The sequence below is a fragment of the Pelmatolapia mariae genome, linkage group LG13, assembly GCF_036321145.2.
Source record: "Pelmatolapia mariae isolate MD_Pm_ZW linkage group LG13, Pm_UMD_F_2, whole genome shotgun sequence".
NCBI classification, from domain to species: Eukaryota; Metazoa; Chordata; class Actinopteri; order Cichliformes; family Cichlidae; genus Pelmatolapia; species Pelmatolapia mariae.
In genome coordinates this window covers 14,078,842-14,105,880 of record NC_086238.1, presented here as the reverse complement: position 1 = coordinate 14,105,880, position 27,039 = coordinate 14,078,842, and the positions used below count along the sequence as shown (strand labels likewise).

The 27,039-nt window shown below is 40.6% G+C and overlaps 1 protein-coding gene across 3 annotated transcripts; it reads left to right on the top strand.

Moving 5' to 3' along the window:
• The first annotated feature begins 8,988 nt into the window (after positions 1-8,988).
• thbs2a (thrombospondin 2a) lies at positions 8,989-27,039 on the top strand. Of its 3 annotated transcripts, none has more exons than XM_063491458.1 (23): positions 8,989-9,199; positions 9,627-9,695; positions 9,888-10,441; positions 10,832-10,916; positions 12,975-13,174; positions 14,471-14,611; positions 14,697-14,790; positions 15,145-15,315; positions 16,183-16,359; positions 16,688-16,861; positions 17,981-18,108; positions 18,200-18,352; positions 19,409-19,627; positions 19,711-19,818; positions 21,286-21,445; positions 21,533-21,651; positions 21,741-21,975; positions 22,985-23,212; positions 23,315-23,586; positions 23,671-23,768; positions 23,907-24,046; positions 25,082-25,112; positions 25,445-27,039. In XM_063491458.1, the coding sequence occupies exons 2-23, from the start codon at positions 9,629-9,631 to the stop codon at positions 25,446-25,448; spliced, it is 3,558 nt and encodes a 1,185-aa protein (XP_063347528.1). In that variant the 5' UTR covers positions 8,989-9,199; positions 9,627-9,628; the 3' UTR covers positions 25,449-27,039. The 3 variants fall into 3 exon arrangements, with proteins under 3 accessions (XP_063347528.1, XP_063347529.1, XP_063347530.1); XM_063491459.1 differs by having other exon boundaries at positions 9,624-9,695; XM_063491460.1 differs by lacking the exon at positions 25,082-25,112.

Sequence of the window (27,039 nt, the reverse complement as noted above, 5' to 3'; positions counted from 1 at the left end):
TTTACTGATGATCTACAGACTCGTGAGGATTTCTGCTCTTTTGTTCTCAACAGTTCAAAGCTAAGGGAGTGGACACGTGTCAAAAACTGCTGTTCTGCTCTCTCAGTTCATTCCAGTATAAGCAAAGCTAACGGAACAACTTATAATGTTCTATAAATTGTGCCAAAGAAATCCAAACTGATGATATCTGTAATGATTTATATTCTATACATAAATTACAGGAAAAATAACTGTGATTCAGCTTATAAGCAATCTATTTAATGAGAGTCTTCAAATGTTCAGACACTAATGATGGTATCAGTCATCGAGCATCAGTGTGTTACAGTGGAAGCAACCATACAACCATAAGCTGTACATAAAAGATGGAAGTAGCTAATGTGACCTTTATGCATTATGTTAGCTACTTCCATCTTAGTTTGTTCCACCTGATGATGGCATTTTGGCATCTTCTTGAAACCAGAGGTGGCTCAGACTGAGAAGCCAGCAACAGAGGATTCTCATACGGAAGCAATTTGGGAATCACAAAGTAGCTACGTCTGGAAACATAACCCAATTTATCTTGTAGTTTACTCTGAGTGTGATTATAATTTACAAAATGAACATAATTCTCTATTAAATAAGGCGCGCAACTAGCAATTTAGATCAATAACTCACTGGGAAAATATTTACCAGCAGTTCTGGTGGGACACCCAGAACACCAAGCTAGTCAGCAGTCGTAACCTCCCCAGCGTGTCCTTGGTCTCCTTCTGGTAGGACATGATTGAAACACTTCACCTAAAAGGTGCCCAGGAGTCATCTGACAGATGCCCAAACCATCTCAACTGGCTCCTTTCCATGTGGAGGAGTTGCAGCGCTGATCTGACACTCTCCAAAATGGCCAAACTTCTCATCCTTCCTCTAAGGGAGACCTCAGACTAGCACGGCGTAACCTATTTGTGAGTCACCCCACCACATTGACAAACTCTCAAGTCTTATCAAAATGAACCAATCAATGCTCATTAACATCGGAGAAGGAAAAGAGGGAAGATTATTGCTGATGGTGTCAATGCTAGAAGGCTTGTTTTTGATCACCCGTGTACGGTACTTTACCTCGTTTGTGTAAAACAACAAGCTATGGCTGTTCAGAGTCCAGTTCACATTAAATCTGTCACTCAGCCAGTCAAGAACATTTTTGACTTTATCTGACCCAACACCCTTCCTGAAAACCATCTAGTATGAGGCCCTGAGTACATACATTAGTTCATACATCAGATATAACATGCTGTGTAGTCGCTGCCCTCTGTTTCTCCTTTTGCGGTCCACAAATTACAGATTCTATTTTGAACGGTGTAGCGCATGTCCCAGCCTAACCCCTTCTGACTGCAACATTCAAGGTAACTGTAAATAATGACCATGAAAGATAAGGTTTAAAGTCACTAATAAATATTGGTGAAATATCCCGATGGAGCCACACAGGAAGACAGACAAGCAATTAGCGTCTTTACTGTACTTGACTCTGTCCTGAGCAGCTCTGGGCTGCGTTGTGCAGACAACAACGGAAATACAGATTAGTACCAGATGGTGTCATCCAGGGTACGAGGCATAAACATTGAAACCCTTAACACTCTGATAAATCAACACGAGACCCTTGCGGAGTTAGCGGGATAAATGGGAAAAACAGGAGCACGTAACACAGGATTCCAGATCCGTGAACAAACCCTGTTGAGGTAAAATGCATTCAAATACTGTTGATCTTTTAAAAAGCTAAACATAACATGAAATCCAGAGGTGTCATAATGGCCTTAAAACAAGAACTTCCTCACTGAGCGCACAGTATTTATAAGGTTAAGGCACTTCGTCAGCTCCATTAAGCCGAGGCGCAAGGGTGAGATAAGATGATAGTTTGGCAAGTAAGTATAAACCATCAAGTCTCTGCCCATTTCTCAGGTTCATCAAACTAAACTCTAACCTTTCGCTGAACAAAGATAGCATTTGAACATTAACCTCTACCATTAGTGAATTCCTTTGTTTTTATGGCTGAATTTATTTCCTTAAAGAGGCAATTTTATGTTTTCCTCTTTAATCATGTTTAAGTAAGCTGGGAAATTACCAGCACATGTGCTTGAGCTCCATTTCAGTGCATGTGTCTCTGTGTAGCCTGTTAATCTGTCATTTTTTTTAATATTACTATTGCTACATAACATTAAGCTCTGGTTCTTAGAGTTTTACGCTTGCCATAAAACAAACAATGGGAAAGCTTTGAAGAGGAAGATGTGATCAATATTTCTGCTCCAATTTAGTGTGCCGGCAGTGTTTGAAAACACATCAAAGTGAGAGATATTAAAAAACACACATACATACATCATGTGTCATCCTTGCGAGCCTAGTTTTAAGCTTATGTGGTTGCCAACTAGCCGTGGCTTTCACCTACCTGGGTAACTTAAATCTGTGGAAGAAAGTATGTATATGGCAGAACTCCATTTCATAAGGTGCCAAGTTTTCATACCCTCGAATGAACTCTGGTTCAGCAGAAGGGAAAACATCTCAAAATCGAATTTTAGCTGGTTTTTGAAGGAAACTATAGCTGCGTCACACTAACTCACCTCAAATGTTTAAAGCTTTCGGTGTACAGACAGAGTCAGGTTGCCAGCAATGAAACCTGGAGTCAATAATGAGCAGGAAATTCTCTTCTGGAACATTCCTTCTAACTGCACCGACCCTCGGTGTATGATTCAGTGATTTTTTTTTTTCTGTTATATCAAAAACCAGCATGCAGCACATTCTCCCCTCCACTTGACAGATTTGTTGCTTTCAAATTAGGTGTTAAAACAATGAAGTTATTGTTTAAAACCACATACGTTTGTTGCCTTTTTCATAAATCGAATTTATCTCCTTGTTTCCCCACTCAAATACCAAATAGATTTATTACCTGTGGCTCATAAAGCAATTCACTTTGAGTAATGAACAATATATGCAAGTTTTCAATTCCTCATTCTTACATGCAGCACACAACAGGTAATAGCATGAGATACAGTTTCATTCCTGGAAGTAGTCCTTCTGGTTTAGGTGAGGATGCTGCCTCAGCACAGCGTGCAGGAGTCAGGACTAACGGCACTGTTGATGTTCCTACATTTTGCCCGGTCACATACAGCACGTTCACGTAATGTCAGAAAAAACTGACTGTTTGTAAAAGATGACTTGACTGGAGCATTTTCAGTGCTGCTCTCTTGATAAAAAACCAAGGACAATTAATGCTCATAAGACTGTCACAAGGAGGCCTCCTGTGAACTTTGTTGTCTGTATTATAAAACCACTATCTAAATAAATGGATAGAAACTGCATGAACTGCTTCTCAAATCCATCAAGTTTGGCAACGTGGGCCAAAGTAAGCTTTAAAAAGCTCATATTTCCTCCACAAGTACACTACTTCTACTGCACATGTGCAAAGGCACACACAGGCCAGTTAGGAGTACCACCACAATCAATATGTTTGGCTCATCCCAGCAGAGCACTTAACAGACTGCCATCCTAATTCACCCTATGTATACGGTATGCCAAGAGAAGGTATACAGTTACAACTTCTGAAATCTCTGCTGCATGCACGGATTAATGCAACAACATGGTCGACTAATATGTTTCCTGTTCCAGCAGTTGATTTGCTCCTTGGTGACAGGAGTGCAACAATCGTCAGTTTTTAGCATTTGGGGATTTTTTCCATAGATTTACATTCAGAATTCTGGTTATAATGTCTCCGGTTGGCTTCAACTGTCAGATCTGGAAGATGAACGCATCTTTTTGGATATAGCCTGAAGTCTAGAGAGGTTCAAGGCTGCTGTGCATGTGTGAAAATGGCTACTGAAAGAAGAACTTCTGAAAACAGCGGTGAGCAGTGACCTGTACTGTAACAACCAAAAAAGACAATAAAACCCTGCGTGGTGCTCATGTTCCTGTTTTTCTGTGAGGCACGTTTACCATCTTCCTTTGCAAATGGAGAAAATATTATGTAGTCCAGTTTTTGATTACTCAAACTTTTAAATTACTGGTCAAGGGGTGGATTTTTTTAAATTGTAGTTATTAAATGTTTCGTGGGTACATAAAAGCAGGTTTCTTTTTTGTCTCATGAAACTGTAACTGTCAAAGCATCAAAATGAAAAGTATAATATGAAACAATACTTTTAAACTGTAAGGAAGTAAAACCATATAAATGAAAAATGGAAGCCAGGAAATATTGTGCTATCTACTCTCCAACACTTCTGCAGGATGCCTTGTTGTGATGTATGTACTTTACAGTACTCAAAAACTCAAACCTTTACCTGCATTTTACATCCCTGAGCCTCTAAAATGCAGGATGAGTTTGTATCGGCACTGAAGCTTCAGCTATGCTGCAGCACCTTCTGTGCCCAGGGACCCAAGGCCAGAGCTCCTCCTCCTTTCCTCTCCGCTGAAGAGATCTCACTCTCACTTTGTTCACTCTCTCACACAACACTCCTCTTAATTCTTGCATTAACTGTCCATACCTACAATCTTTTTTTTTTTTTTTTTGTAGGTTTCACATTGCTGTTCCCTGTAGATTTCTTAGTCACTCTTGCACAAGTCTTCTGTAAAAAGAACCCATAATTCTCACAGTTCTTAGGCTCTCATAAATTTCCAGTAAGAGATCTTACTGTTCTGCTATAACTCCACACATCCCATCAGCTCAAAGAGGAAAATGGGAATCTGGAAGTCATTACCAAATGATTGCATCTAAGTAATGAAAATGCATTTGTGAGAAAAGAGAGTGAAAGCAAAATGGGGATTGTTCTTGTAATCACTCGCATATTAACCTAAATGTAGGGAAGTGTGAGTCAAAGTAAATTTAGGGAAACACTGCTATTACTTTCTCTTCCCCCCCCCCCCCCCCCCCTTTTTTTCTTTCATTCTTTGAAAGGATGTCATGTTTATTTGAAGTTCAGTACTCAACGCCAAACTTGTATTTGAGACCTGCAATTTGGGGACGTTTTGCCTGCGTTCGAGTCCAACGGTTCAAATACACATCTGGGAATAAGTCTTAACCCGCTGAGTTGACCGAGGCCGGGTTACATCACTGCGACAAGCAACGCTGCGTAAAGCTGGCAGCGCTCGGCGCTCGCTAAACATGAGCAACCAACAGGCGATTAATGGGGCCGTCACAGCCTGCCATCCTTCAACGGTCCTGCAGGCAACAAAGGAAGTAAACAAGATTCCCTCTGTTCATCCTTCCGCTTAGGATGTTGGCTGAGCACACAAACAAAGACCAGAACCATCTGATTTTGCTCTTATTGTTTCAATACAATTTAAAAGTTGCCCGGATCCACTTATGATCCCAAGCATAATATCATGCAGGAAACATTCTGTTGTGCTGGATTTACAAATCGTGTGTCAACAAATCCCACCCACACAGGTCACACGTAAACTTTTGGGAGGAGAACAAGTCAAACACTGGCTATCTCACTTTGATGCAATGTCTGCTCTAAGCCAAGGTATGTGAGCCATTCTTACTTGAAAACTGGCTATTAAAATGCTTTGAAAGCAAACTTGTGGTGTCACGTAATGAAACCAACTCTGTTTTTGTCTTATCATGTTGGATTCTTTGCAGCTGCTGGCCTTTCAAGCGATGACTGCATAAGCCATGCTCGTTATAGTATCAGCCCCCCCTTTACTCAGAGATACAGGGTGACCAGCAGGCAGCATTAGCATGTCACTGCACAGTTCGAATTTCCCTGAAAGCCCAAAAGTCAAAACTGGAAGTCTTGTGACGTTACAATACAGTGATTAATGGTGTGCACACACGTCTTTGAGTGTTTTCCACAGTCTTCTTGCTCTCCTGTTGACTTCTCAATTGCTTCACAAAACCTATGAGAACAATTCATAGAGCTCTGTTTTGTTGCCCAACTCCCTGTTGGGCAACTCAAACATTGTAAATTACTACTTGTTAAAATTCATCTCAGTGTGAGAAAAAACTTTTTTCTTTTCCTTTAGGGATGAGATCTGAAGCGAGGACATTTTTAGAAACCCAAAAGTTTATCATTTTTAAGAGTTAGGATCTATTTCTGTACAAGACCTGCATTTTCCATAGCTTTTCTGTTGCCCAGATGTTTGATTGGTGGGTTGTTGTGTTGTGGCTCTATACGTCATCAACGGTGTAAACCGTAAAGCTTTTCATCAGGTCAAGTAGGAAGACACGTTTTGTCTAAAGTGTAAGGAAAGAAAATAAAGCAGAGCTCACAAATGTTTATACAGGCAAAAAACAAATGAAGTCAGTGACAGTCACTGAACCGTGTTTGGCAAAGAAAGCAAGACTGGAAACTGCTATTGTGTGAACTCTTGAAGAAAACAAATGCAACCGCACATTTACGCTGTGCCGCTGAATTGCTTTGAGCAGCGATATTAGTGCTTTTGGCTAAATACTAACATTAGCATGGTAAAATCCTCCCAGTCACACCACTTATGTCCTGATCTTAAACTACAGTCTCTTCCTGAAGTGCAGTCAGCAGACAGTGTAGTCAGACAGTGCAGTCAGACAGTATAATTGTGTACACCTGCATATTTATGACTGGATCATGCTTGCCACTCAGTTGTGACTGAGCCAGATAAAGCTAATTAGCCTATAAAAGTGCAACTTCCGAGCTCTGCCTGAACTCGCTTCATTTGAAGGTAAATGTGGTTTTCCAGCTTGTTTCACTAAGAAGGGCGTGTGCTATCTGTCCTGCACTAAATCTGTTTGATTCTATATATAACTATAAAGTTTCATTCAAGAGTCTGCAGCTGAAATGCAGCTCTAGATCAGGCATACCTTACTGGAGATGTGAGCAGCCCCAACTACTAATAGAAATCTGTGAAGTGCACATTAAATGCATAATAATGACAGTAGCATCTCATCCCCCCCCCCAATCTCTCAGATATTGAAGGACACACTATACATTATAGTGCAACTGTCATGCAAACAGAGCCCTCATTGCATTTGGGAGATTATGCAAGCTTATTTTACAATGCCAGTCATTCCGGCCAAATGTGTTTCATTGGCATTACTCAGCTTTTTGGCGCGATTGTGCTAAAGGGGATATTTAAAGTAAATCTTATGAAGAAAAAAGGGCGCAATCTACCTTCAGCATTCCTAAAACTGTTGTATTTTGCAGAAATTTTGAGATTTGCATGTTACATGTGTCACTCTCTCCAGTTCTCAGTACTTTAAACATTTTGGGTGCCAGATTTCCTTTTAAGACTACGATCCAGAGTCACTCTGAACTTTTTTCTTTCTTTCTTTCTTTCTTTCTTTCTTTCTTTTTTTAAAACCTCCATGGTGAAGTCACAGCTTGGAGAAGAGAACTGGAAACTATTGTTGTTTATCAGCCTAACTGACATCCATCACCTTCATTTCTTCTTTCCTTTCAGATCTTTGGTGTTTATAGCCTTAATAGACGAATCTGCATTAACATTTGATCTCTGTTGTTTACTAGGTAAGCACTGGATGTTAATGCGGTCCAACTGACCCAGAAAATGATGCAAAAATGTTGAAAAAAGAACCACTGATGAAAAACCTCTCACCCTTGTTTTTCTTCGTTTCTTTCTTCATGCCAATTTGGTCCAAACAAATATGGCATGGATATGGACACGCTACCTATTCTTCTCTTCTCCCTTGTGAATACAGAATTTTGCAATTTAATTTCCGCTGTTTAAATCTGCCCTGCAGTAGCTCCGTACTTATTAAAGAGATGCCTAGAATGCCAGTAAACTTTTTTTTGTGCCATTTCCCACCACCCTAGTAAAACCTCATTACTTTTTAAGCCTACTACCAATAAAAGAGGGAATCCAGGTTTTAGAAATTAAAGGTGGTATCACTTAGAAAAGTAATTGGAATAAAATGTGTAGCATTTTAGATACAGCTTCAGTATAACTAACTATATATTTCTCCACAGAAGCCACTAAAACATTTTTTGAACCACAATTAATAACTCTGTGGTGTATTTTCTACTCCTAAGAGGTTTCTTCTGGTCACTTCATCCACCATCCTTACCATACTCTTGTGTGTCTGACTGCGAGCTGCAGTTTCTAATATCTGTCAGGTCAAGTGAATCCATGTTGTTGAAAGGCAGTGATTCCATGTGGTATGAAACTTTGTGTTCTTCAACCCTGAACGGAATGCACGTCTCCAACTCCAACTGATGCAGAACCAAATGCCCCAGTTGTGTCTTTTTGGTACACAAAGGTCTACCCACAAGACCCCTCTAAAGCCTCCAGGAATGAGCCGTTGTATCAGCGTTTCTCTCCCGGACACCACAGAGGGGGAAGCTTTGGCAATACCAGATAATTTCCAGACGCAAGCCATTGCTCGCCAGCTAAAATTGAAGCTTCCAGGGCATCTGTTGTATTAAAGGGTCATTTTCATTTTCTTTTTGTCTCACATTGCAGACATAGCTGGGATTCTCAATTTGAATTATTGACAAGCGTTGAGGTTTTCACACTTGAAAGGCAGAAATGAGGCATACCTTTAAGTTTGTAAGTGTGGATGAAAAGGTGTTTTAAAATCTACCACAGATCAGTATTACTGAGGAAAGTGCGCAACGGCTTTCCACCTCACGACTGAATTCCAGGTCTGCTCTCCTTAACTGCGCATTAATACACTTATCAAGTCCACCTGCTGTTAGTGCAGCCGTTTAATGAAGCTTTGGTGTCTCGTCCCTCTAGAGGAAAACAGCCCACATCCCTGCGTGTGTTACCCTGAGAAAGCCCGCACCGGACACAGTGGGAAAGTGGGTTTGATAGTGAGGGAGGGGATCGCGGGCATCTCGGCGAAAAACGGGAGGGGAGGGGTCACGAATCCCCATACCAGCCTCCGCGTGTGATCGCGGCTAAGAAAATTACGCAATCGGAAGATAATTATGTAACTGTGTCTCTTAAACAGCCGACCTCAAACTTGCTCAGACCCGAAACACTTGATTGACAGACTTTGTGCGAGCCCCTATATAAGAGGAGGGAGGAGGGCGCCTCGGTCACTGTTGTGCCTCAGGTCCTCCAGACTGTGGATGTAGTGAACCAAAGTGGACTGTACACTTTTGTTTTGTTTTTTTTCTTTTTTTCTTTACGGGCTTTTACAGGAGATACCACTGCTCATTCATTTTTACCCTCGGCTCTTTTTGTTTTTACTCTTGTCGCTGGATATCTGACAGATTTTTTTTTTTAGATACTGAATTCGTCAGTTTAAGTAAGTAGGTTAGGAATGCATACACTGCTTATCCTTGAAATGTTATGTGAGGAGAAATCAGTACAGGGCAAATTTACTAGGGCTGCTGTAAGTGATTCATTACCTGCAGAGTGAAAACAGATAAATAAATGTGAAAGACTTGCTGGACTGCTGAAAGACTCTTTCCTGCATAACAGGGTATAAAACTTAATCTGCAATGTTGCAAAGTTTAATAAGCTGTAAACTGTGTGTAACAACTCGTTGGCCGGAGTTATTGTTATTATCATTTTATTCCTGTATGTGCATGTGGCTTTTTCTCTTCTTTTTTCCAGTCATTCTGTGTGTAACTGAGAGACTTGAGTCCAGCATTTGAGATGGACCGAGGATGGGAAAAAAAGACAAAAGAGGCACAAATCTAACAAAAACTATGTCTTTGTTTTTGAAGCAGATATGATACTCAGGAGAAGTCTCTTCTTGTTGCTGTTGTCATTTAATTACCTTCAAGCTTTAACTGAAGGTGAGTTGTAAATGGATTGATTGTGTTATTGCTGTCTAATAATTATTATTATTCCATTTGAGTCACCAATTCCAGTGTTTTGTTTTGTTTTTTGTTTTAGCGAAAACTCTGCCAGTTGCTCCCATTCTGCTTTTAAGTTCATGAACTCTTCTTATAGCTTTTCAGTTACATGTCCTCTTGTCTGATGTATAGATGGTGAGCAGGAGGATGAGACATCATTCGACTTGTTTGAAATCAGCGACATCACACGCAGGACACTGGGGGCCAAACAGTTCAGGGGCCAGAACTTAGATGCCCCTGCCTACCGCTTCATCCGCTTCGACCACCTGCCCCCAGTTAGCCCACCCATACTGAAGCAAATGCTGCGTCAGATCCAAAACAATGAGGGCTTTGTGTTTGTGGCCAGCATACGCCAGGACCGTTCCTCGCGAGGCACCCTGATTGGTTTGGAGGGTCCCGATGGCCGGCGCCAGTTTGAGATCGTGTCCAACGGACGCGCCAACACTCTGGACCTGGTCTACTGGGCAGACGGCTCGCAGAACGTGGTTTCATTCGAGGACGTGGATCTGTCCGACTCGCAGTGGAAGAACATCACCCTTCACGTTCATGGGGAGAACGCCAACCTATTTGTCGGCTGCAGCCTCATAGACAGCTTCATCCTGGATGAGCCATTTTATGAGCACCTGAAGGCCGAGGGGAGCCGCATGTATGTGGCAAAGGGATCCATTCGAGAGAACCACTTTAGGGTAAGACAGCGGATGTGGATTCGAATGATTTCCCAGGATCTAGGAACTCCTTACTTGTCCAGCATTTGTCAACTCTCGCAGTGTCCAAGAAACAAAATTGTGGTCTTCACTAACCCTGCAATAAAAGTTTAAACAACTGTTTCCAAAAATACAGACTGACATATTCCCTGTGTTGCCCTGGTTTCTCTGTGTGGAAAGGACTCTAAATTTAGACTCTAAATTTGCCCCTTGTGTGTAGAAATGAGGGGGAATGTATGTTATTAGGTAAAAAGCGAGTTTCCATGAAATGTTTGCTCCAATTCCCAGCTCATGCTTGCAGTAGGTATAGAAAATGGACTGTTGCCTGAAATATGTCAAAGTGATTGAGACACATATTTTCTCACCAAACAGGGCCTTCTTCAGAGTGTGCGCTTCATCTTTGACACCTCAATAGAAGACATCCTGCTGAGTAGAGACTGTGAGATTACCAAGCAAGGTAAGAATGTGTCTGTTTTAGTTTTTAAGGTCTATAAAGGCCCTGCTGTCCAGGATGAATGACAAACCCTTTCTCTTTTGTGTGATTTTTTTTTTCATAACCCAACAGATGAGTCAAAATAATTATATTTGCAAAGTGTTTGATGCCTGATACCTTGCAGATGTGATCTAAAAGCTCTTTCACATGCAACACTCCTGCACCCAGTATCTGTGTTTTGTTAAGCTTCGACCACAGCAAACAGTTTAGCATTCTCTGTCAACTCCATTTGCATGAATTTATCTCCTTTTTAATGGATCAAAAAGCTTACAGATCCGAAATGTGGCAAGATATCCCAGTATTACTTCATGTTTACAGCAACAGGCTTTTCACTGCAGTGGCTTAAGGTTGAGCAGTGTGCAGGGTGAACAAAAGGAGATACAGATGCTTACATTTGTTTCCATTGGCAGTGGATTTGGGATAATACCCTGGGAAAGAAAATAGAAAAGACAAAGTGAATGTTATACTGCAAAGTGGGGAGCTTCCACTTCCAGCTGCACACACACAGACATACACACAAACATACAGGATGAAGTCACGAATTGGCTGATTGGGTTGCTTTTCTCAGCTGAAGGACCTCGCAATCCTCAGCGGGGCTCACACAAAAGACTGGCTTCAGCTCAAAAGATAGAGATCCTGAAGGACCACCAGATCTGGAAACTGAGCCTTTCGGTTTTGCTGTGACAGAGAAAATCACCATGCGGTATACAGTTGATGCTTTTCTGTCACCACATGCACTGTTGAATTCCAGCTGAATGAGTTTATTTGTTTAACAAATGTCACCAGCGCCTGGAAGTTTTCCGCTGGTTGGCTGGTACCAGAGAGGGTTCGGCACCGTTAGGAAAATTCATGCCGAAAGTCACCCATAAACCCAGGCAACCCTATAACTATAAAAAATTGCCCCAGTTTTTGCTCTTCTTTTTTTTTTACCGATTTCCTCTTCCTACTCTGACAAAATCGAGAGCGTCCATCGGGGAGAGAAGAATGTGCAACTGCTTTCACAGACGAGCTTTCACGCATTCTCACGCGCACACAGCGTGAAGCCCTCCTGAGATTTGAATGAATCCAGCAGACTGAAGAGGAAAGAAAACATTGCGTTGGCTACAGTAGGACACCACCGGGTAATTTGGATGACTTCTTGATTTAGAGTCCCCGCTCTGCTATTAATCTTCGCCAATTTACATAGCATGATCCAAACCAGTTGCAGATACGCGTTGTGCCTTGGCTGAAGGACAGGCGTTCTGCGGAGCTTCCATTTGTCTCTCGTGTGTTTGTTTTGGGCATCGAATATTCGTATAGCTAGCTGTGATGTGATTAAAGTTCAGTAGGGTTCTCTGACTACCGAGATCACAGCAGTCAGATGTAGACTGCAAAAGAACTTCACATTTGGCCTCATTATGTTCTTCTAATAGCACTGCAGTTTAAAGTTAGGTCCCTTTCTCAATATCTCAACATACACTTGGTTTTATTACAAAGCCGTCAGCCTTAATAATGACTGATAAATGCTGCAGCCCACATACTTCTTCACATAATTCTTTTGTGCTGATATCAAGACAAGAGTATAACAAGTACAAATCTGTGTGGCCACCCCCAGTCTCTTAAGTACATATCACAAGTGGTCACATATTTGAAAGGTCAGCGAGGTTTATGGTCCACAATATGGTTTTTGCATCACACGGGGAACTCCAGAGATTTCTGCTCTGCAGTGCCATCCTGTCCTGTTCTCCCACAGCCAGCTCTGCCGTCATCTCGGGCTGACAGATTTACCATCACCATTTCAAACAGACACACTTTATTTTTTTGGTTTTCCAAATTGAACGACACTGACTGGACATCTGGTTTTAGGAACATAATAAACATTTCAATTACGCCATTGTTGTGATCTTTTGGCCAGCTACAGAAAAACAGGAAATCGTTTGAGTCCTTGCGTTTCAACCGTCATATCTCTCAAACATGTTTTCCATCAACAGCCTGTGTTATTTTTCCTCCATTTGCCCTGGTATCTGCTATTTGCTCTTCCAGATGATGCCAATATTGTGAGTGAGAGTGGGGAAATTGTGGACGTGAGTCCTTCCATCACTACAAACGTTATAGGTCAGAAGACGGATGACGTGGGCGCAGAAATGTGTGAACGCTCCTGTGAGGAGCTCAGCACCATGTTCCAGGAGCTCAAAGGCCTGCGCATTGTCGTCAGCAACCTTATTGACGGATTGCAAAAAGTGGTGAGTTAAATCACATAAATCAACCCTAGCCAACACTTGCATTTGTCTTAGAGAGGGTTACTCTGTCTGTTTTGTTGAACTTTACAGGCCAGTAAATGTAAAATTGGCGTCTCTGGTGTGATGGAAGAAATATTTAACTCTTTAAAAAAACAACATTTTAGGAAAATAGATGACTCAGCCCTCCGTGTGTTAGCCTGAAGGTAAAGAGGCCTGAATTAGGTTACTAGGTAACCCACATTGGTTTTAAAGTAAACAGTGAGTAGCCACAGGAGTGTTTATAGAGTCGCATGTGACGGCTGAACCCATATGACTTCTGCTATCTGTGGCAGCGTGAGTCAGACAGATTTTATGACATGTTACATGTGGATATAGGAAGTGTTCCCCTGGCAGTGATGGGGTCCAGTCTAATGTCTGGCTTTGTTTAAACAGCTCATGTGTTTCCTCTGGGAGCCTCCCAGCAATAAGAGAGTCTGGGCATGAACCTTGGGGGGAAAAAAAGAAACGGCTGGTATGAGAAGGGTCCCTGAGGCTCTTCCAGACCGAGTGGTGTCTTAGATTCTAGTGCTGCACACTGCTTACTCCCCTTTTCCAAGAGGAGGATGAACACACACATACGCACTCATATCCCCCCGAAAATCTTTGGCAGTAGTTTATCCACTGATAGTTCCCAAGTGTTGAGGAGCTCAGCCTGGTCTCCAATTGGGTAGGAGGTAATGTGCGTAACTAAGCAGCACTTTTCAGTGAGCTGTTTTCAAAGAAGCAGTGAGCATGTAAAGAAGTTCAGAGTTTTCTAATCTGCAGCAACGAGAGAAAAATTGAGTAGATTCTTTAAGTGGGTCTAACTTTTTAGTCTTTTTCTGTTGTTTCTCATCCATTTAAGTTATCAGATTTTTTTTTTTCAATGACTAGATGAAGTAACGTAAAGCATCTAAGCATGAGCTGAGCTGGATGGGGACATAGCTTGGTAAAAAAGGATTCCAAGAAAAGTTACAAGGTTGCTACATTTGGTACTGATTTTGTTTTTATTAGCGTAGTGTTGTTTTATCTCAAAAAGAAATGGTTCTGATCAAGCTTGATTTTAAACAAATGTCATCTTTTTTTATTAGAATAACATTTGCAAAAGCACCACAGGCGTTTCTTCTTCCCACCTGGTGAAACTAACCTCAAACATGCTATTTTCAAAGAATCAGCTCATCAGCAGGACTATCTTTCCCCCAGCCAGTGGCTTTGCACCTTTTATCTTGAGTGTGTCTTAAAGATTTCTGACTGTTTTTTTCTCGCTTGTTGTATGTTCAGACAGAAGAAAACTCAGTCATGAAAGAGGCCCTTGGGAGGATGAAGAACTCCTCAGAGAAAAACATGTGCTGGCAGGATGGTCGCCTGTTTGACGATAAGGAAGACTGGGTTGTAGACAGCTGCACCAAATGCACCTGTCAGGTAGTGCCAAGTCATCTGGAAATATATGCAGATTTACTGTGGATGTTAAAGAGCCTCACATATCATTAATGTTCATTTGTGGCAGGAATCCAAGATTGTGTGCCACCAAATCACCTGCCCTCCGGTGGCCTGTGCCAGCCCGTCCTTTATCGATGGCGAGTGTTGCCCCGCGTGTTTGCGTAAGTAGGCAGGACCTCTCACGACATAAACACGCAATTTTATACACGCTATTCTAAATTAATGGTGCAATGTGCTATAAACACAGCATTTCATGCATATTAAAGTTTAATACTACAGGACTATTGCAGCCAGTATGTCTTTGGACGCGAACCACATATTTATTAGCAGACACTCAAAATGTCTAGTGTGGGTTCTTCAGATGATGTCATGTGATAAACGAGTTGATATAAAGAATAAAAACTGCAGTTTTGAACTTTTCACAGTCTTTTCTACTGTTCTGTTCAGTGAGCATATGTGGGAGTGTTTCCTGTGCAAAAGATGGAGCATAAAAGTGTTGCATTTACATGTTCCAGCTATGGACAGTGACGATGGATGGTCCCCGTGGTCAGAGTGGACAGAGTGCACAGTGACCTGTGGGATAGGAACTCAACAGAGGGGCCGTTCTTGCGACGCAACTAGCAATCCTTGCACGGGACCTTCTATCCAGACCCGCAAGTGCAGTCTGGGCAAATGCGACAGCCGTGGTGAGGATTTGTTTTTTCTTCTTTTTTTCAACGCTTTGTCTTGACTCACTCAGTTTTTATTTGAACTGTGGCATCCAGTAGTAACTGTTGCGCTGATATTATCTCAACCACAGTATGCACCACTGGCAGTAATCTAAAACAAATAGCGTTATGATAAGTGAGAGGAGTGGGGGGAGGAGATGATGAAACTGTGGAAAAACCGAGCAGTGAGTTAAATATGAGATGAGAGCCTCCGAATTGCAAAAGTTTTCTCCTTCATAAATCTGGATCCGTCTTTGAGTGGATGAATCTAAGTGAAGAGCTGGATCTCACGGTTGGGCTGCAGGGTGTGCCCAGTCACAGTTAACTCCAAATAAATCACTGGCTAAAAGGGTGTTCCACAGTGCAGTGACTCACCGCAGCTTTCCATGCAATATTATAAAATATTAATGAATCTGATAATTAATGTCCTATTAAGTGAGGTGTGGTGATTTTGTTAGATTTGTGCTGGAAACAAAAACTGCTGAACGGGTTTTTTTGTGTTGTGTTTTTTTTTTTGAGAAGTTATAGAATCAGCATGTGTCATTGCTTGAAGCTAGCAGTACACTCCATCTGTGTGAGTGACTGAATCAGCCTAACCACTAGAAGATAGTTTACCCACAATGACAAAAATACTGGCTCAAGCGTCTTAGAACATCTTTGAAAGTGAGCCATCATCGCCAGCATCGCATAATGTTTACTTGTAGAAAATGTGGTGATCTTTTCTCTCTTTTTTTCCTAACTCTGGCAAATTATACATGTCTGTAAGTACTATAATGGAAATCTGGAGGATAACACAACACATATGTGTTTGACTGCTGTGTGACACGTCTGATTGTTGATGCCCAGTTCGCCAGGACGGAGGGTGGAGTTTGTGGTCCCCGTGGTCGTCGTGCTCGGTGACCTGTGGCGAGGGGCAGATCACGAGAATACGACACTGCAATGCTCCTGTGCCACAGCTGGGAGGCAGAGACTGTGAGGGCAGTGGAAGAGAGACCCAGGGCTGCACTGCCAAGCCATGTCCCAGTAAGTATTTCATCTTGTGAAGGGAAACACTCAAAATCAGCATCTCCGTTACAGTGGCTAGCATCTGTGCCCAGCAGCCGGACTTCCCTCGTGCCTCGTGGTTCCCCTAAGGCAACATTCCCCATGTGTTTCAGACTGTCATCATGTCAGTCTTGGTGCAAGCGTTGGTCCAGATCGGTTCAGTATGTTCGCTCATGCAGTATTAAGTTCCAGGCTTCTGAACTTTTTATTTCTTGTTTAGAAACAACAGAATAAAAATGTGGCATGAATAAAACACTTTATGTCAAAGTGACTTGCTGCTAAGCATCTCTCTCCCCTGTTTTTTCAGTTGATGGTGGCTGGGGACCGTGGTCTCCATGGGCAATCTGTTCAGCGACCTGCGGAGGGGGGCACAAAAGTCGTTCCCGTGAGTGCAACAGCCCTGAACCTCAATACGGCGGCAAGAAATGTTTTGGAGAAGCGTTCGACAGAGACAGCTGTAACAAGAATGACTGCCCTATTGGTGAGCATTAGTCACTCTGCATTATGGTTTTAGCTACTTAGGTGACTGGGTTCACAGATCCACAGGCCCACACTGAAACATTTTTATGTAGCAGAGGGATTGCACTGACATATGTTCTGGCATTTGTAGTGATTTTAGGATTTCTCCTCTAATGCAAACAGTTAGCTGAGGTACTTGGAATGTCCTAATGTGTACTGCGCAAGTTGCTGTCAGCTGTTGACTGTAATGATCTGCTTGATTGTTTTAGTCTTTATGATGGAAAAAACATCCAAACATCTGTTTTGCACAGCCGTTTTCTTGTGCTGCCATATGTGTGTCTTTATAAACAGATACAATTTTTTTCTGAGCTTGTTTAACGATGTGACTTCACCTGTAAACAATGACTGGCAGATGGAAGAGGAAATCTTGGTTCTGCCAGCTACACTGGGAAAAAAAGATGACCTTACTAGCAATAATTCTGTGTTAACAATAACCAGCACCACACTGATTACCTCGACTGCATTAAATTGAAAAATCTGGCAAAAAAACCCTCAAAAACCTTTCCCTTATTTTAATATAAAAGGAAAGTTTTTGTGAATTGGTTTCAAAACCTGCGTAAAACCAGAATATAGTTTCCAGTTCAGAAAAATAAAGCGAATGTGGAAGTGCTTTGAACCTCCATTCTACCTGAAAGCCACCAGATGGCAGTTGCTGTGGTTGCAAAAGAAACTTCTGGTCCAATAGACGTATATGGGAAAATGGCTGTCTGATTGACCTCAGTGAAAACTTTCCTGATGAGTTTATGGTCTCACTTTGGGTCATATTAAAAAAAGTTCACTCTTATTTTGTAAATCGTGATATTATTATAGTTCAAATATGATGATTAACCAATGATGATTAGTTAATGGCTTATTACATCATAGTTAGACACGCCCACTCTATGTCACATCTGCTCGAGCCTTCAGAAACCAATGGATGATGTCACGGTTGCTACTTCCAATTTTTATACTGTCTATGTTGCTACTGTAGATTTTGGAAAGGCGATTAAGCATTAACTTAAGATAAGCATTACAAATTAAAAGTAAAAATTAAAAGTTTTCCCTTGTATGTATCCATTCTCATCATCTAAACCTCTTGCAGATGGCTGTCTGTCCAACCCATGCTTTGCGGGAGTGGACTGCAGCAGCTCTGCCGATGGCTCGTGGGAGTGTGGTCCGTGCCCTGCTGGATTTCGTGGAAATGGTACCCACTGTGAAGACATTAATGAGGTAAAAGTTACTATTTTTCATAAGCTAGCTTCACTTTATTCATAAAAAGACCTGCTTGTATTTTGCTGATGTTTTTTTTTCTCTCCTCTAGTGTGACATGGTGTCTGATGTTTGCTACAAAGTGAATGGAATGCAGCGTTGTGTCAACACTGATCCAGGTTTCCATTGCTTGCCCTGTCCAAAGCGCTACAAGGGCACCCAGCCTTTTGGTATGGGTGTGGAGGCTGCCAAGAAGAACAAACAAGTGAGTTGATGTTACCTTTTTTTCAGTGCTCTTAATGGTATGAAACCACTCAAACAACAATAAAGCATATAATGTGGATTTAGCTCCAGGGAGATTTGGATAAGCATATGTGTGGTTTTCTGGATGTCACATTTATAAATGACTGAAGCAGCACTTCAGGGGATTTCAAAGCCTTATTTTTAGAGAGAGTTTGTGTGTTTAGGAATGAATGAATGGGGCTGACCTTGACCCACTATTTGTAAGTAAAATGACAGCGTGAGTAGCTTTAAACTTTTAAAATGAGAGGTGGATATGAATGGTTCTTTTTCCTTCCTTGTACTGTATCAGTTCACTGTCATTAAGCTATGTTTTTCTTTTGTCTCTGTGGCCCACATCTCTCTCTTTCCAACCCTGTCAAAACTGCTAAAAGTTTTAATATGACTTGTCAAATATGCCACATTAACTACTTGATTGGAACACAACGGTTTTCATCTCTTTTCTGATCAATGAGTCCCTGGAAAACTGAAAAACGTGTCACTTTGACCACTACTTGCATAACATCCCTCATGGGGCATTTTGTCACTTCTTGGCCTCTGCAGCTGCCTGTCTTTGATTTGATGCCCCAATTTACAGTAATTGATTTGGGAAAAGGGGAATTGTCTCATTGCTGGCATTAAGAGGCTCCATTTCACAGTTCTGATCAAAGGCCTCCCTGTCTCTTTTGGCTCTATGAGCTCATGCAGTGCCATTCAAACTTTAGGTTCATCATCTGGTAATGAATGGCAGCTGTGAATAGTTTGTGAAGAAAAAATGGAGAGCAGTAGGTTGTTTTGGAATATATGCTGTACCCATGTCATAAAATCACAAGTGCTCCACTCTTTTTTGAGAATTTCTTCTTTAATCAGTCACCTCAGTTTGAGGTGTCCCTGTTTGGAGGGCTAGTCCCCAAAACAAGCTGCCAGGACTAGTGGTAAAATAAATACTCTTCACATTTAAAAAACAGCAAAATGGAAAATATGTAAGAAAACTGTGTCTTGTAAGCAATTCCATCTAACCTCTCTGTTTTTCTTAATTTAGGTATGTGAGCCTGAGAACCCATGTAAGGACAGGACGCACAACTGTCACAAATATGCCGAATGCATCTACATCAGCCACTTCAGTGATCCAATGTACAAGTGTGAGTGCAGGACAGGTTACGCTGGAGATGGCTTCATTTGTGGTGAAGACTCTGATTTGGATGGCTGGCCCAATCAGAACCTTGTGTGTGGTGCTAATGCCACTTACCATTGCAAGAAGGTATTTCACTGAATATTGTCACATTCAATCCAGTGATGCCAAACTGAACTGCAAAAGTCAAACGTTTACTGCCACTATTTCAGGATAACTGCCCTAGCCTCCCCAACTCTGGACAAGAAGACTTTGACAGAGACGGTCAAGGAGATGCTTGTGACAAGGATGATGATAATGATGGAATTCTGGATGAAAGGGTATGAGAACTTTTCATTTTCACAAACTGGTGAGCGACATCCTAAAAAAGTGGAGAGACTTTAAAAAATCAATAATTGGATATGATTTGTCTAAAAACAAAAAAAACAACAATTTTTTTTAGACATGGTAAACCCAATGCATTCATCCATCCATCCAACCATGAAAAGCCCATCCCATGGAGAGCATGATTGGGGGGAATGTCATACCACTCGAGATGGTATCCTGTTATTGAACTTTTGTGCCAACTGCAGTCCACAACGGACATCATGTTCAAACATAAGGATGAACAAAATTCAGTAATAAGCATATAACTTGCAGGACTGGAGATTTGATGCTTAATAGCAAAGTAAATCTTAGTGAAATTATTGGACTAATTAAACTGGACATAAGTGAAGAGCCTATAATGTTATTTTTTTCATCAGCGCATTAAAGTCTAGAGGTTTTATACCACTATTTTTAAAGTAAAACATTTCTTCAAAGCAAATCTTTAAGGCATACTTTTAGAGGCTAGAACAATATAAAGACAGTCGTCTATTCTACACATAAAAAAATGAAATATTTAAAAATAATAAACTTTGAAATACTATAAGTGCAACAGCCAGAAAACCCAATAACCTTGGACAATACTAAATAACTCTAGGTTACATACAATATTGAGTTGAACTCAAATATTAATTAGAGTATTGTCAAACTACTTTTTTGTTTCCTCTCCAAATAAAAATGAGACTCAATATGGTTGGCCTTGACATAAGACAACACGTCTCATTAAAGTCTGAAAATAAAAATATGGCCATGTCCTACCTAATAAATGTGCAGTTTGCTAGTTAATTGATGTGTTACGCCATTTCCATTGCGCAAACAACATATACAGCCCTTTGTAGAAATCCATAAACATTATAGGAAACATATTCTACAGATAAATGTGAAAACATAAAGAAAAGCTACAAACCACCGAATCCTATAGCAAGGGGACTTTTGCTAGCATAGTTTGCTAGTAGCATAGTTAACTGACTTTGAGACCAGGAGGAGACACACCCAGTTTGAGCAGCTTGTCTGCTCCTTTTGCTGGTCACAAAGCTGGATAAATGTGGGGTTTGTGTCATGAAGGACAGAAATTGTGCCAAAGTATGTAGAACCATCTGCTGTGGAAGTAGGGAGCACCTGAAAGTACAGCCACTTTGCTAACATAAGGGTTCGTCACTGCAACCTTTTGAGTGGTCAACATTATCCCATGATGAAATATTTTCTATAAGCCAAAAAGGGTTACTTACTGGCTTGATGAATAAGTGAAAATGATATGATTCATATGCTATGACATCTCAACCCAGCAGAGACGCAGTGAGATGAGAACTAATGTTACTGACCAAATCAGAAACGAACTTTTTGCAAATCCAAATCCTTTCCCTTCAGTGCACTCATTATGATTGTCAAAACATTACTTAGCTAGCATGTGCTTTCTTCGACAGGACAACTGTCCCCTGCTTTACAATCCTCGCCAGTTTGACTTTGACAAGGACGAAGTTGGTGACCGCTGTGACAACTGCCCCTATGAACACAACCCTGCTCAAATTGACACCGACCACAATGGAGAAGGGGATGCCTGCGCAGTGGACATTGATGGAGATGGTAAAATCGCTAAAAATGTAGAGGACATGTTGTATTCAGTCTACTATAGTTAACTATAGCAACTATAAATTTGTCTTTTTTCCTCAGGAATTCTTAATGAGAATGATAACTGTCCCTATGTGTACAACACTGACCAGAAGGACACTGATATGGATGGTGTCGGCGACCAGTGTGACAATTGCCCTTTGCTACACAACCCTGACCAGGTAACGTATGCACACTGCAAATTATGGCTTATTCCAATACAGTGAATAGATGTTGCATTAACATTCTGATCCTTGTATTCATCCAACAGACTGACATAGACAATGACCTGGTTGGAGATCAGTGCGACAACAGCCAGGACATTGACGAAGACGGGCATCAGAACAATCTAGACAACTGTCCTTATGTGGCCAACTCAAACCAGGCTGACCACGATAAGGACGGCAAAGGAGACGCATGCGACTACGATGACGATAATGACGGTATACCTGACGACAGAGACAACTGCAGGCTAACACCCAACGAAGACCAGGAGGACTCTGATGGTGAGGATGGTGCATGTATTAGTCTTAAAGGCAGCAGTGTCACATCCATACAAAAAGTTGATACATGAGTGATATGAACTATTTTTAGCATGGATTTTTAGCATAAATATTCAATGGTGTACTTCTTTTAGTAGCATTCTTAAGATTTATATGAACAAAAGTCTGTTAAAATTTTGAGACTACTTCCTTAAATAGTATCTCTATGCGCTCAGACTTATTTCACATTTCTTCTTCCCTATGCCCTCTCCCAGCTGCTTTTAGAGTTAGCGGTTACTTTCACTGCAGCAGGTGTGAAATTTGGTGGTTGTGGAAAGAGTCAGTGACCGGCTTGGCACAGATGATGTCATTCTCCATGACTTCAGTGAGCTGCTTTGGAGGGCACCATCAGGCTGTGAAGTTTTTATTCCATTTAGCCTTAGCCTGTGATTAGTCCACAGTGCCCAATTTAAGCAGGGTTACCTGGAGTTTGTACAGCTGTCTGTAACTGAAAACAGACTGCAGAGGAGAAAGCCCCTGATGCTTTCACACCCTTTGCAGTTTGTCAAATAGTGTTTATTTGATAGAATCGTTTGAGCTTCTTGCTCAATAACAAAGATGATGACAGAAGACGGCAAGCTACTTCCATGCAGTGGCCCTCATTAGCCACTGGCATCCTTTCCCTCATGAGTTCCCAGCCTGCAGTCTGGCTCTAATAGACTTCAGGCTTCAGATACTAAGAAGTTTCAGTGGAAGTTGTCACAGCATGAGAAGATGGCTGATTTGCTTCATCAGACTTGGCAGTGGTACTCGGGACAGTTTTCTGGGAAGAACTGCTATATTTCCATTCATTTTTAATATTTAGTTGGAGGAACTCCTCAACAGTCACTGCAGTGGGAGTGTTATGATCCTCACATTAGCTGCCGTAGATGTTTTTCCAACCTATTCAGTAGTTTGTTTCAGATCTGATTTAAATTAGGTGAAACATTTTAAAATGATTTTAATATAATTTTATATTTTTTTCCTTTATTAGGTGATGGAAGAGGGGATGCCTGCAAAGATGACTTTGACAACGACAGTATCCCAGATATCCTCGATGTGTGTCCTGAGAACAATGCCATCAGTGTGACAGACTTCAGGAAATTCCAGATGGTGCATCTGGATCCTAAAGGAACCACACAAATTGATCCAAACTGGGTGGTCAGACATCAGGGCAAGGAGTTAGTTCAGACTGCTAACTCTGACCCAGGCATTGCAGTAGGTGAGCAGCGCACATATGTTTCCCTTTGCCTTTTCAAATATTTGAAACTCCATTTAAGTGTGCAGAGCTCTGTGAGTGTAACACTTGCTCACCTCATCACAGGTTTTGATGAGTTCAGCGCTGTGGACTTCAGTGGAACGATGTACGTGAACACCGACAGAGATGATGACTATGCAGGCTTTGTTTTTGGTTACCAGTCGAGTGCGCGCTTTTACGTTGTGATGTGGAAGCAGATCACACAGACCTACTGGGAGGACAAACCATCCAAGGCGTTTGGCATCTCTGGGGTTTCACTCAAAGTTGTGAACTCGACCACTGGCACTGGAGAATTCCTCAGGAATGCTTTGTGGCACACGGGCAACACTCCAGGACAGGTGGGCTGCAATCTAAATGCAAAGTGGTATGTTACAATGCCTGTATCAGTATTGATATTAGTGTTGTTAACTATTTTACAAAAGGTGCGGACCCTGTGGCATGACCCCAAAAACATTGGTTGGAAGGATTACACAGCTTACAGGTGGCATCTCATCCACAGACCAAAGACTGGGTTTATAAGGTATGAAGTACAGCTGATCACAACAGGAAAGCCTATGTTTTTCTGTCTCCAATTACAGGCCTCCTTTAAGTCACTTGATGACATGCAGCTTTTAGTCTTAAGACATTAAAACATTGAAGTTTTTCTCATGTTTTCCAGGGTAGTGGTCTATGAAGGCAAACAGATTATGGCTGACTCGGGACCAATTTATGATAAGACCTTTGCCGGAGGAAGATTAGGCTTGTTTGTCTTCTCACAAGAGTTGGTGTTCTTCTCTGACCTCAAGTATGAGTGCAGAGGTAAGCACAATTACTTAAAATTATAACCACAAATGTTTCTGTTTTGTTATAAATTACCCATGGATATGTGTGAGCAACTCAATTGTTGCATAAAGCTGAAATCAGTTCATCAAGAATGCTAGTTGCTAACAGCAGCTATAACGATATTAAGAGTAGAAAGCAAGGGTGCCAGAAGTGGGGCCCTTCCCCATTTCACTGTAAATAATTACATAAACTAAAGTAAGCAAACATTAAATGGAGAACATTTTTAATATTTTAAGTTTGTTTTAAACAAATTAAGCTAAGCTAACTGAATCTGTTTATTAGATTTATTTATTAGCTCACAACTCCATCTAAAGTTTATGCCACAGCTGCCCTAAATTAACAATACTGGTTATTACCCAAATCACTTTTTCAATATATTGGTAATCCACCAGTACGCACAAGCTCTTTAATCGAAATTATATTTTTAAAGCCAAAATATAATTATTGTTTTTTGTCCGTGAAGTTTTACGTTTCCTTTCTTTTTCTTTTTTTTTACAAAAAAGCTGAAAAAAATAGTAAAGCACTTTATTATTTTTTGATTAAGATTACAAATATGACTATTATTTGGTGGCTGATTTAAGTCCAATTTGGGTCTAAAAACATGAGTTTGTTATTTACCTAATGAAAAACAATATCATTTTTATTTTTAAAAAAGTTATTTACAAATTTTGAAATTTGCGCTCAGTGTAATAAATTTGCTAAACATTGCACAAGAGAGGACAGCTGTGTGCTCCATTGTTATTTGCCAATGACAATGTGATATTTCACAGTCATAGGATGCCACTGATTTTAAGCTTTATTGTGTCCTGTCCCTAAAACGTATTTAACAGATCATGTTAAATTGTAGAAATCTTGTATTAATAACATTGGCTTAGGTGTTAAACACCTACATAAAAATTTTGAGTTACATAGTTTATTATAGCAGTGTGGTCATTTGAATAACATAAATGCAACTGAAGAGTTAAAAATGTAGAACTCTTTCAACCAACCACATCTTGTTTCAAACCTCAGATAAGCCGGAGTTGCCAACCGTGCTCACAAGGTAATGGTGAGAGGGTTTCTGTGCTGTGTTTGCTGTCACGCTATATTTCTGCTTGTCACCCTGCCCATGAACAATGCCCCAGAAGCATTGTGAAAATCCTTGTGTGTTCATCCAAGGAGTTCAGATCTTCTACTTAGCGCTAAACTGTGGAAAATGAGTCTGCAGCTTTTTTTTTTTTTCTCACAATCACGGCCACATTTACTGGAGACACGCTTTTTTGACGCACACAATGCTCATGTTGTTGCTGCACTCTGGCACTTTGACTCAGGGGCTCATTGAGTTTTAATTGTAAATGTGGCAGTAATGGAAGATATTTTTCCATCTTTCTACAGATAACTGAATCAAGTAGAAACAGAAAAAAAGAAAACATCTGATGGCAAAAGACAAGAATCTCTCCGAGTAAACATCACGTCATCGCTGAATCCATGTCAATGTAAATCAGACTTCGCATACTTCCATGTTTTCGCCTTGATTCATCCACTGGAGGAGAAACAGAGGCACATTTCAGTTTTGCCGAAGCTGAGAAAGAAAAAAAACTGATCAACATGTGTTTTTTTTGTTTATTTGTTTTTAAAAAAGCCTCTACCGAATATCTAATTAAAACTATTGTACCCATTCTACATCTTTAAATTCATTGTACAACCTCTTAGATGCTGTTTGTGATTTCCTACAGTTTGATGTAAGCGACTCGGCTGTTCTCTGTCTTTATTCTTCTTTTTTTTGCTGAACTGATCATACAGTGTTTGACAAACATAAACTGTAATCAAATCATAACCATTTACCCTTAACTCCATTATAACTTCTCCTTATTCTTTTCATCCTAAATGTGCTTTTCATGTACAACTTGAGTGAACGACGAGTAAGTGCCAAAGATGTTTATACTAAGTCTGTACTATAATTCCTTTTGTAAATTATTTATGCTCTGCTTGTTTTGTTCGTTGGCATTTTTTTTCCTAGTTTTGTAAATAATTATTTATTTGTTTACACTGACAAAACGTATAATTGAATACCACAGACGTCAAGATAAAACATATTAGCCAGATTTTTAGTGTCTTCATGCACTTCCTGTACTTGTTAGTTTTTCAAATTTGTCAGTCATTGATTTTTTTTTCAAGTGTGTCAGTTAAGTAACTGTAGCATAAAGATAAACACCAGCTGCTTTTCAATAATCACGAAAATAAACACGAAGCAGATGTTTATGTAGGTCACGGTAGCTGCCAAAGAGAGTTAATTCTGGTAATTTATTTACTTAGCTGTCCAGACAGCCTCGCTGTCCTCAAATGGATTTAACACATTACTGCAAATTTTTTATCTTTTAAATAGTCTCTCACCAAAAAGCAGCTGCTAATTAGGCTACTGGCACCATCGCAGAAAGGCCTTTCTGACTCGATTTGGAAACTTTTATGCTCAACACAAAGCAATGAAAGTAGACTGAAATAGTGACATTGCTCAAAAATATTGTAATGAAATGATTGATATTAAATCAAATGTGTAACTTTAACATTTGAGAGTCGGCGGTTTGGAAATAAGCCACTTTGAGCGGTTGATTCGTGAAGATCAACTACAGTGAAAGCATTTTATACAAACTACATTTTAATTTCTACATTAGTCATAAATATCGCTTATGGATCTTGTGAAACATCATAGTGTTGATTGAAAAGGAATTCAGATGAAGGTCTCTAAAAGTGTGACTGTGTGATTGTGTAGGGTGGATTAAGGATGTGTTTGCGTACAACTTCGCTGTCGTCAGTCTGAACAGCATTCATGTTCTCCATGTTTGGTTTCCATCCTGTTCATTTGTTTTTATTTGCAATGCACAAACTGTAAATGTGTTGTTTTTTTTTGTATACTTGTGTTGTTAGATATACGTTTTCTACAAACAATAGTGTAAGATTGTTCTGTTTCTTAATAAAACACTTTTACACCA